The sequence below is a fragment of the Carassius gibelio genome, chromosome B3, assembly GCF_023724105.1.
Source record: "Carassius gibelio isolate Cgi1373 ecotype wild population from Czech Republic chromosome B3, carGib1.2-hapl.c, whole genome shotgun sequence".
NCBI classification, from domain to species: Eukaryota; Metazoa; Chordata; class Actinopteri; order Cypriniformes; family Cyprinidae; genus Carassius; species Carassius gibelio.
The window spans coordinates 16,665,526-16,677,305 of record NC_068398.1 but is presented as its reverse complement, the minus strand read 5'-3'; the positions used below and the strand labels follow the sequence as shown (position 1 = coordinate 16,677,305).

At 38.1% G+C, this 11,780-nt stretch overlaps 1 protein-coding gene across 4 annotated transcripts; it reads right to left on the bottom strand.

The window, feature by feature from the left end:
* Positions 1-139: 139 nt before the first annotated feature.
* glyr1 (glyoxylate reductase 1 homolog (Arabidopsis)) lies at positions 140-11,246 on the bottom strand. 4 transcript variants are annotated; one of them, XM_052550394.1, is made up of 16 exons: positions 11,121-11,246; positions 10,638-10,674; positions 10,350-10,429; positions 10,101-10,239; positions 9,438-9,548; positions 9,029-9,112; positions 8,694-8,747; positions 5,389-5,439; positions 5,206-5,279; positions 3,351-3,450; positions 3,138-3,248; positions 2,946-3,047; positions 2,702-2,864; positions 2,442-2,624; positions 1,984-2,108; positions 140-1,730 (listed from the first exon to the last, which is right to left on the bottom strand). In XM_052550394.1, the coding sequence occupies exons 1-16, from the start codon at positions 11,156-11,158 to the stop codon at positions 1,656-1,658; spliced, it is 1,527 nt and encodes a 508-aa protein (XP_052406354.1). In that variant the 5' UTR covers positions 11,159-11,246; the 3' UTR covers positions 140-1,655. The 4 variants fall into 4 exon arrangements, with proteins under 4 accessions (XP_052406354.1, XP_052406356.1, XP_052406357.1 ...); XM_052550396.1 differs by having other exon boundaries at positions 2,442-2,621; XM_052550397.1 differs by lacking the exon at positions 8,694-8,747.
* Positions 11,247-11,780: the final 534 nt, after the last annotated feature.

The following is an 11,780-nucleotide window of genomic DNA, read 5'->3' as shown; positions in this document are numbered from 1 at the left end:
TTGCTTATGTTGTCCTTATTTGTAAGTCGCTTTGGTTAAAAGCGTCTGATAAATGACTAAATAAATAAAATCATAGCATTGCGCTTTTGTTTCATATATGCACTAAGAATGGATATTAGGATAATAATAAAAAAACAGCTGGACACTCGGTTTGTTTATTCAGAGGGATCAGTCGACCGCACAAAAAAAGAAAAAAAGAAGAAAATAAATTTCACATTTACATGAAATTATAAATAACTCCAACTATAACACCAATACTTTCCTTGCACAACTGGAATCAAGTCGTCAGTATGTCATTACCAGCCCCGAAAATCAAACCATTTACAGCAAATAAACCGATTCGCTAAGACAAAAGAACAGTCTACAATATTAAGACAACAGATGATTAATAAATTCAGTAGAGTCAAAATGAAAGCATGTTATTCCATGTATTCAAACAACCCAACCCTTTGATGGGGATATTTACAAGAGTCCTTAGTAACTCGCAAAATTCGCTCATCCATAACAAAGCACTTCAAAGTCCTGTTTTTTTTTTTTTGCATAACGATTTATAAAAAATAAATCACCCTGTATTTGTTCAGAGTTTAAAAAAAAAGGCCAAATTATATGCCACTGAGTTTACGGCTTTTGTAATATCACTTAAAATTAACAAAAGCAATCATAATTTAGGGATAAAATGCCGCTTAACTTTAGCTTTATCTTTTATGAATCATAATTGTAATAAAAAAAAAAAAAACAGATCCCTCTGCCAGCAAAACATGAACATCCGATTTAAAAGAAATGGCCAAATAAAGCAACTTAAAATGTCTTCAAATTTATATATATATTTTTTCACAACAGCTGAAAGACTTAAATGATGTGAAACCAATCTGTCTGTAAAATAATCAAGCTGGAAATCAGAAACACCCATTGCAGAGGTGATAGCCAAGACTCAATAATGGAAAACTTTGGGATGCTTTTCAGCATTAACTTCATTGTAAATGAGAAATCATTTCAGTATCTTCTGTGTGATAACTACACAACCAAATGTCAAAAAATTTAAATACTGCATTTCTGAAAAGGCCATAAAAAAAAAATACTAGTGGACAGGTGATCTCCAAAACTGAGAAGGAAAAAAACTAAAAATGTACGGCCAAATTTCACCTGACATGATGGTGATCTTTCTTTGAGAGATAAAATAAATAAATACATCTATCTTATGTGAGTTTTAAGGCAATGCAGTGGCTTTTTCTTTGTCGTGCTCCTTAAGCCTGTTTGTGATCAAAAGTTCATACTTCACAGATTTCTGAACATCGAAAATTACAACGTGGGAATTCATTTGTAAAGTTACGAATGATAAATAAAACCCCTAGCATCTTCAAACAACACTGCATCGTATGCAGTAGCCTTAAGGAAATGTGGATATAATACACTGCACATTCTATCATAAAATAATCACTCGAGGAGAGTTTAATAACCTCCCACAGAGTAGACGTGCAGCTATATTACAGTCAGTGCAATGCTCAGATCAGGCTGCTAAAGAGATCCCATTAAACATGGGAAAACATATCACTGGTGCCCAACAGAATTCATCAGCAGAGGAGAGAAAGACAGAGGGAGAGGAAGAAAGAAGCAGGCGAGGTTTGTGGTCCAGGACGTAGAGCACATCGACAGGATTAGTGAATATAAGCTCTGTAGACGGCAGACATGTCATTGTCCGACTGGTCCAATGCTTTTGCTCTCTTGTATACCTGCAGAAGTACGGAATAATGCATTACTTCAAACGCAAGCATACGCCAAAATTACATACAATTCACAAAACGGGAAAAAGACTATCAAATATCCATATACTACAATTAAATATGTATATTACCATTTCAGTTCAGTTATGTGGTTTACTTTACATTACTATTAAACTGCATTACAGAATCTGAAATTCATACATTAGTTGCTCAATCAACAAAGTATCGATTATGGCCAATCAGTTACCAAATGTGTCTTTACCTCATTTGCAGCAGCTGCCATTGGTGTTGGATGATTAACCGAATCTCCCATTGAAATGGCTAACCGCAGATCTTTCTGAATGTGTTTCAGGTAGTAATCAGGTTTGAAGTTGCCCTGCAAGATATCTGAGAAGAAACACATCAAATGTTAGATAAACTCAAGTCTCGTGTCATTTTAATAGATCCAAAGGTTACGCTGTCATGCTGCGTTGCCTCTAGTTTCTAATAGTCACCAGTTTCCATTTAAGTTTTGCAATGCTCCTTGCGCAATAAATGAAAATTTGTGCAATAAATGACTAAATAGGCATTTGGGTGGACACCGTTTGACATTGGAGACCAAAGGTTATGATGTCTAACCAGCGCCATGTAACAGAAAATGTTTAAATGGCAGGAAGATTCAAAAGCAAACTCAAATCTACCAACACTACCAATCTTAAAAACGTTAACAAGAAAACCTACTCTGGCATTTCTGGTCCACAAACGTGCTTGCCATTTGTCCGTGGCAAAGAATATCCAAAAATGTTTGCTGCGACTGTCCCGTGGCCTGCGCCAAGGTCAATCCCTCTGCGATGGTCGCCATGAAACTGCCTTGAACCATGTTAATGATCAGCATCATTCTGGCAGCATTTCCTGCTTCCCCTGCTTTGATGGAAAAGAAAGTTAATATGTGACGTGGAAACATCTACCTCGTATACAGCGCGAATGAAAGGCTGTAGTACCTATGAAGAAAGACGTCTTCCCCATTGCCTGGAAGCAGCTGCTACAGTCTTCATAAACACTGCGGTCTCCTGCAGCAACAATGACCAGCATACCGTCATTGGAAAGCTGCTGGCTGCCCGAAACCGGAGCTTCTAGGAATCTGCCGCCTCTGGATGTGATGACCTACAGATTCAAATGAACCTTAGTAACGGACTTCCCCTGGTAACGTCATGAAAGTCCCGTCTGGATGATGATGATGGTTACCTGTGCGAGCTCCATGATGGTTTCTGGATCAACGGTCGACATCTCTACGTAACATTTGCCTGGTCTGATTCCCTGCAGGACTCCGCTAGGACCTAACACAAGCTGAATGGACAAAATACTGTACATGTAAACCCAAGAAAGAGCAGCTTGACAGATTGAAGAAAAAGAGCTATTTACAAAACATCGACTTACATCTCTGGCAGCTTTTGGGTCTGATACACAGGAAAATGTGATATCGCACATGGACACAACTTCTGCTGGTGTTCGTCCTAATCTGGCACCTTCTTGGATGAACAAATCACACTGGAAAAATGAAAGGAGAAAAAAATAAAAGGTTAAAAACAAGCCATTCACTCACTACTGTAACGTCAGAAGCAATCATATTGTAAACACCTTTGATTGTACCTTTTCTGCGGTGCGATTCCAAACAGTCACAACATGCCCCATCTTCAACAAATTAGAAACCACACCACTTCCCATCAGTCCAAGTCCTAGGAACCCTATCCTGTTGTGAAAACAAAATAAATAGTTTAAGTACTGTCAACATACCATTTTAAGTGAATGGTTTAATAAACATTAGTAATGCCCTATGTTTTTTTGATTTTCTAAAAAAAAAAAAAGTTCACAACAGTCATTTGTTTGTGAATCAAACTACACTGGTAGTGTGCTGCATGGGGTCAGGAATCGAAAAAAAAAAAAACATTTGCAATATCGCCTATCGATTCATTTACACTTTTTTTTTTCCTCTTCACCTGTGAGGACCAGACCTAGCAATCTGCCAGGACCTTGCTCCAAAGTTTGGCTACATTTGCAATCAGAAGCTAAAAAAATATGTATAAGTATAAAGCTAAGTATAATATTTCTCTGATTTGTCCTTTGACACGTGTGATCAATGTTGTGCTCACTTGGTTCGTTCAAGCAGGGTACGATCACATCAGTATGATTCGAACCTTTGAATTTGCATTCGCGCTGCCGTTGAACTAAAGAGAGCAGCTGTCATTGGTCTTTTCAGCCACACAGTGCCATTGTTTCAAACATTCAAATCACAGAAGTACTGGGATAAAAGTTTATAGTTCAGATATAAACCATGTGTCCGATGTGTATGGTTGTGGTTCAAATAAATCACCTTTTAAAAAGTAATTTGACACCTCAAATGAAGATTTATCGATTACATTGTTACGCCAGTAGGTGACGAAAAGGGGCTGTTAAAATTTAAGTCTCTGGTTCTTAAAAGAGATCCGTTCAAGAGCGCCGATTCATCCAGTAATGAAACAAAGTACATCTTGAGTGAGTCATTTAATCATTAATTCATAAATTGCATACGATTTTGTTTACAGGGTATACACAGGAATCATGGAGTTAAATTTAATACATTTTAAGACTCTTTGCAAACATTGAGACCTCATCACCACTCCAAGTTTTAATCGGTTACATCGGCGACACAAACTTAAATTTACATTATATTGATTGTGAGATAACACAACTAAATAGACTAACTTTGTGATAACTCATTAATACAACAGAATTCAGAAGGGGGAAACAAGCACAAGGTTACTGAGAGACTAAACAATGCAACCCAAGAAACAAGAATTAGACCAATAAACAACGAGCTAACTGGGCAATGAGCTTAAACACAGTATATTACAAAAAATGTATTTGTCACTTCAACTCGTAACTTTCTGCAAACCATAGCTTTTTTTAATGACAAACAACTGACTGGTCAGACAGTTCACCTTTGATTACAGAGCGCTTGATTTGATTTCGACTTGACAGTGTCTGTAATACTGCACCTGATCGTGTCTGAATGATCATGGAAGGTAAAATAATGATCACAACTATTACAACATTTTAACTGTGCATGCCCAAGCTAGCAACAACAACAACAAAAAACTGCCAAAAGTACCACAATTACCATGTATTTATGTACCCTGTTGATTTTTGTTCATGGTATTCAGCTCCAATAATTGTTTTGCAAAAAAGACACAGGATAAATGCAAATGCAGACTATAATAATAATAATAATAATAATAATAATAATAATGCTACACTAACAACAAAAACCCTTCTCTAGGATCACAGAAAAAAACTAATTGGAAAAAAAATATATATGTGTCAATATTAGATTAAATATGTATTCAATTGGTAATGTCTCAGAAACTAAAATGATATTCCAGATTTGTAAACTCAGAACCTCAATGTGGTCTCAGACATTGGACTGGCACTTTTTCTGACCACTGAAACCATGATTGTTCCTGATTACCTTTTGTCTGTAGGTGTGATGCTGCCGTTGATGGCTGTGCTGTCTGCTGCTTGAATAGATGTTGATCTGGTGTCCTTTTCAAGGAGAAAACAGACTATTATTAAAATGACCAAGCAATGCGGGCTGGCTAATTAGTAGGGAAATGAAGAAACCACGAGCTGTGTATTCATAGACGGCACTCACCTCCTCGATTATCTTTAAGCGTTTGGTGATGGGCTCCATTGATGAAGCTGGCTGTAAGGGAAATGGAGATTTCCTTGTCAACCAAAGTCAATTCAGCAGATTCATTTCAGATCGTCTAGAAACAGCAAACAGTCTTGCACTCAAAGGATCCTAGACACACATTTATTGAAAACACCAACTCCAGGTGGAGACCTTTTGGCCCAACAGTCACAAATGATCTTAAGTGCATGTTATTCACTGCTCTGTCGGCTTCCAGTAAAGACTGCACTTATATTATTATCCACTGCTGTCATGTCACACAGCTCTTTCTGCCCTATCTGATGTGAGAGCCACGAGCGAGGACAGCGTTAGGAACTGAAAATCAAGTTATCGTGCTCAGCCACATGCTCCGTTTCAGTTTAACTGAAACTCATACAGGCTGACGCAGCCTAAATGAACATTTCTGAGAAAAACCTCAGGCAATTAAGATCTCAATGTCTCCTTTCTGGAGATCTAACTTTAAGATCAATTCGTTTCTGAATGTGGTGCTTTTAAGCAACAGGACAAGCAAGAAGGAAATGTTCCTCTGAAGAGGAAGTGCCAAGAGGAAAGGAAGAGTCATTTAAACAGTTTGTTGGTATAACTGGCACATGAACAGAAGCACAAGAGTATTCTGGCTGGGCGTCTTTGCTGGCTGAAAACAAGCTTTTCCGATACTGTTTTTTTCCTCCAATCCAATCAATTATTCAGACACACTAGCATGTAACAAACTGTGCAACCATAGGCAGAGTTCAAAATGTACTTCTTTGCCCCATCTATGCCCATAAATATTTTAATGCCTATTTATTTATAATATTTCTTTTTAGAAAATATTATTTTTGACCATAGTTTGCAGCTCACAAGTGCTGTGGCATAACAAAACTATTTCTTTTTGCTTTCTGACAGAATTGTTTTGTCTCTCAAGTCTCTAATACCCACAAAGGCTGCATTTAGCTGTACAAAAATATAGGAACAGTAATACTGTGCATTATACTTTATTACAATAAAAAACTGGTTATAATACATCTTAAAGTATCATTTATTCCTGTGCTATATTTTCAACACTCATTACCCAAGTCTTCAGTGTCACATGATCTTCCTGAAATAATTCTAATGCTGATTTGCTGCTTTAATTTGCTTGGGAACCATTTTTATCATCACAAATGTTGAAAACAGTTGTTGGTGCTCAAAGGGTTAGTTCGCCAAAAAATGAAAATGATGTCATTAATAACTCACCCTTATGCTGTTCCAAACATGCAAGGACTCCTTTTATCTTCGGAACACAGTTTAAGATATTTTAGATTTAGTCCGAGAGCTCTCAGTCCCTCCATTGAAGCTGTGTGTACGGTATACTGTCCATGTCCAGAAAGGAAATAAAAACATCATCAAAGTAGTCCATGTGACATCAGAGGGTCCGTTGGAATTTTTTGAAGCATCGAAAATACATTTTGGTCCAAAAATAGCAAAAACGACGACTTTATTCAGCATTGTCTTCTCTTCCGTATCTGTGTGAGAGAGAGTTCAAATCAAAGCAGCTGGATTTCCGGTTCGCAAATGAATCATTCAGTTCACCAAATAGAACTGAATCGTTTTAAACGGTTCGCATCTCTAATACGCATTAATCCACAAATGACTTAAGCTGTTAACTTTTTTAATGTGGCTGACACTCCCTCGGAGTTCAAACAAACCAATATCCCGGCGTAATTCATGTACTCAAACAGTATATTGACTGAACTGCTGTGATGAACACCGAGCCAGATAACGAACAACAGACTGACTCGTTCACGAGTGAAGAACCGGTTCTGTCAGACGTGTCCGATTCGTGAACCGAGGAGCTGATGATACTGCGCATGTGTGATTCAGCGTGAAGCAGACCGACACACAGGGCGTCTGAACTGAACTGATTCTTTTGGTGATTGATTCTAAACTGATTCTGTGCTAGTGTTATGGGTGCGGGTAAATCGAAGGCTTGAATCAAGGGCAATCATCGCAAATGACGCCATTACATCGAGCGCAAAAGAACTGGTGAACCGTTTTCTTCAACCGGTTTATTGAATCGAACTGTCCGAAAGAACTACTGGTGATCCGAACACCGATGCAACCGGTTCTTCACTCGTGAATGAGTCTATTGTTCGTTATCTGGCTCGGCTCGGTGTTCATCACAGCAGTTCAGTCAATATACTGTTTGAGTACATGAATTACGCCGGGATATTGGTTTGTTTGAACTCCGAGGGAGTGTCAGCCACATTAAAAAAGTTAACAGCTTAAGTCATTTGTGGATTAATGCGTATTAGAGATGCGAACGATTCAGTTCGATTTGGTGAACTGAATGATTCGTTCGCGAACCGGAAATCCAGCTGCTTTGATTTGAACTCTCTCTCACACAGATACGGAAGAGAAGACAATGCTGAATAAAGTCGTCGTTTTTGCTATTTTTGGACCAAAATGTATTTTCGATGCTTCAAAAAATTCCAACGGACCCTCTGATGTCACATGGACTACTTTGATGATGTTTTTATTTCCTTTCTGGACATGGACAGTATACCGTACACACAGCTTCAATGGAGGGACTGAGAGCTCTCGGACTAAATCTAAAATATCTTAAACTGTGTTCCGAAGATAAAAGGAGTCCTTGCATGTTTGGAACAGCATAAGGGTGAGTTATTAATGACATCATTTTCATTTTTGGGCGAACTAACCCTTTAATATTTAATAACCATATAAATATTTTCAGGATTCTTTGTTGAACAGAAAGTTCAAAAGAAAAGCATTTATTAAATCTTTTGTAACACTATAAATGTCTGCCAGTTCGGGTTAGATTAATGTGCCCTTGATTCATAAAAGTATTTTTTTTTTTTCAAACAACAAATCTCCCTGATCTCAAACTTTTAAATGGAAACTGTAAATAATTATCTACTTCAAATTCTGGATAAAAAAAAAGAAAACAAGAAATGTTCATTTTGGACCCTGGCCACAGCCGAGACAAAGACCTTGAGCAAAACCATAGCCAAAAATAGTTTATAAACTGCAAAGTGGAGTACGTGTCAGCTCACAATCTCAGAGGATCAACCAATAAGCTTGACGTTTTCGGTTTCCTTTAGGTACAAAAAAAAAAAAAAAAACTCTGCCATGCTGCAGATTCAGACAACTAACGTCGCCAGAAGCAGTTTGGGGGAGGATATTATTCAGAAATTATTAGAACAGCCATTGTGTGCAATGTGCAAGAGATAGGGGTAAAGTTACACTAACTAGAAAATCATTCAGCATCCCAGCAAAAGTCTCCTTACCTTCTCAGACTGGCTGAGCAGAAAGTGATGAAAATGTGGGTCATCCTTTACTGGCTATAATGGAAGAGAGTTAAATTGGAAACTATTCTCCAAAGAGACTTACTGACCTGATAGTTATTTCATCTCCAACTAATTACATTGACATGGTGAGAGGTGTGATTACATAGTGAAGGACAAAAAGTACAGTAAAGGACACCAGCCGTGCAGCTACTATGAAGAGTCACAGCTGTAACTGCACCAAAATCAGCCAGTGGGTACGTCTTACTGATACCTAAAAAAACAGCATATGTGCAGATCCCATAAAAGTGCAGAAGCAAACTGTGAATGTAACCTACACTGCTCTCCCATTTGAATCCTGATACTGTTCCTGCGACCAGCCGTCGTACAGAGGATGGCTCTGGGTCAGAATCAGTCTGTTCCTTAAGGGAAAGAGAGACACATTCACCATGTGTACAGAATGGCTTCATCTCATCAAACAAAGCCCTACAATAGCTGCATCTAAACCCAGTCAAAATATGGCACTGGTCATACTGCAAAAATGGCATCAGTCTCAATGAATGGGTGGGTTGCACTTGAGAGAGCCACCTCTAAAACATACAATTGTAACCTGACTCCACAGCAGGTGCAACAGCAAATGGCCTTAGCAAAGGACTTTGATGAAGCTGACAAAAAACATGTGTGGTTATGACCTAACCCTTCCCCTCCACAATGGTATTTAATGGTAAAGCAGTATCTTCCATTTACCTTGTCCGACGAGCCACCCTTGAAGGCATCTTCATCATCTTCTTCAATGATCTTCATTGGTTTAGCTGCTTTACGCCCTTTATCTGACTTGCTTTTGTCATCGGAGTGTGCCTGTAAAACAAGGTTCACACAACACGAGGAATTATTTCTGAAATACTACCTGGTGAATTTCGAAGAACCTGTCTATACCTGGTACCAATGCAGTTTGGGTGTCAATAATAAGTAGCAACATAAAAGAGGGGTGTAAGGGGAGCCCAGAGGTTAATATGGAATTTACCATCCAAAAAAAAATTGTTTAACCAACATTTTTCTCAAAATATCCAGCTGAAAGTGAGATTGAACATAATAACATGTGGAAACAACAGTTTGCTGACTTTGTGATATGCTTTTAAACTCTGGCATTGTGAGCAATGCATATCCCATCTTTAAAATCTGATCACAAGGAAACATAAATGCAGATTACAATCAATTAACAAAATTATAACCATTTTTAGGTCATTTTCCGATTTTCCTCATAATCTGCATAATGCAAGGTCGTTTTGTACATGTACAGTGTGACAAAATAAGAGGAAGACACATTTAAGATGCAGCCACAAAACATTGTGTTCAGATCAAAGAAAAGCCATGGTGGAAACAAGAGCACAAGTTTGTGAAGATACTAACCTGATCTTTCCCCTTGGCCTTCTTTAGGTACTCCTCAACTGCATCAACAGCCTGCTGGAAGCGCTTGCCTTTGTTGATCTTGATCATCTCCTCTTTGTGAGGATGGTAAGGCTTCAGCTGCTCTACCTTTATCCAGGCGCTGAAAGGGCGACGCATATCAAAAGTCAACATCTGCTTGGTTTACACTCTCAAATCCTATGCAAACAAGAGGAAGTGGTGGTAAAAGACTACGGCTGTCTCTGTACTCACTGATCTTCAGTTCCAAAAAACTTGACAAAAAAACATTTTTTGCCTCTTGGCTTTTTCAGATCCTTCGGAGGACTGACGATCTGAAAACACGAGGGTTAGAGATCAGTAAATGTGACAAACCAACGTTTAATTTGAAGCATTCTTGCTTTGATTGAAAGCAACCAAAAACGCTTTCTAGATAGCTAACTTAAGTTAGCTCGCAAGGTTTAGAAAACATCCGGCGACCGCGACCTCTAGATGCAAGAGCCTCAGAAAACAACATGAAAAAGCAACATGAAAAGATCTTACCTTGCCTGGCCAAGGTGGATAGCGTCCAAGCTTACCCCTGAAACACAAATTGAGACGACAGTTTAGTATTTTAAATCAAACGCGACAGGATTGAGCGTTTATTAACTGAAAGATCAAGATAGCTAGTGTAACGTTATAGCAAAACCCGTTTCGACACCATCAGCAAACTGCACCGAAGCTTGTATTAAACTCACTGTTTATATAATTACACACCTAAACTTTAGATGAAACCCTCATTTAGTGTTAAACACACTTAACATAACGTTAGCGGATTAACCTCAAAAAGCATATAAAGTAATCGTTAGCTTGTGTGCTAAGCCTGCTGCTCAGTATTTGGCTTGACGACACATAAACTGGGCCATAAACACGATTTTTAATAAAACATTTTATTGCACCCACGACGAAATGCTTTTCGCGTGCACGAAAGATAATTTAACCTTTTGACGCAAAATTAAATCGTGTAAAGTTGTTTTTTTATCTTACCAAACCAGATCCCCGATCCTTAGATGCACAGTCGCCATCTTAAACTGTTGGTGAGAAACGTCGCACTGAATGCAGGGAATGAACACACCCACTACACTTCACCCATCTACCCCTGCGAGGAAGCGACGCGACGCGACAAAACCAGTTCGATGTCGTCGCGTTGACAGGCTGTAACGTCGTTGTAGTTTCGCTCGTCGCTCGCTAGCACTGACCTGCCTCATGTTATTTTTAAACAGCAGGTTCTGGAGAAGTTATACAGAGTTTAAGTTTCTCCTGTGAATTCAGAGAATACCAACTCGGAGAGAAATATGAATTAACATATTTCTTCACACTAAACAAATAAATAAAGGTTATTCTTTGTCTATTTGAAACTTTGGATAATGCTTGGGAACAAATTTATCACCTGATGCTTGGTGAAACTGATGTTAATATCATTTGTTAACACATTTTACAAATATTTGATTTTGTCAAATTATGTAACAATTTAAATTATGTAAAAAAGTGTGAAATTATGTGATGCAAAAATGTATTTGGGAGAAAACGTTAGAAAAATATTGAGCCTAAAACATAGGACATTTTATTCTAAATATGTATAAAAATGTAATTTCTGATACTAAACCCAATACATAATATTTAAGATGTCATGGAAACAGTGTTGGA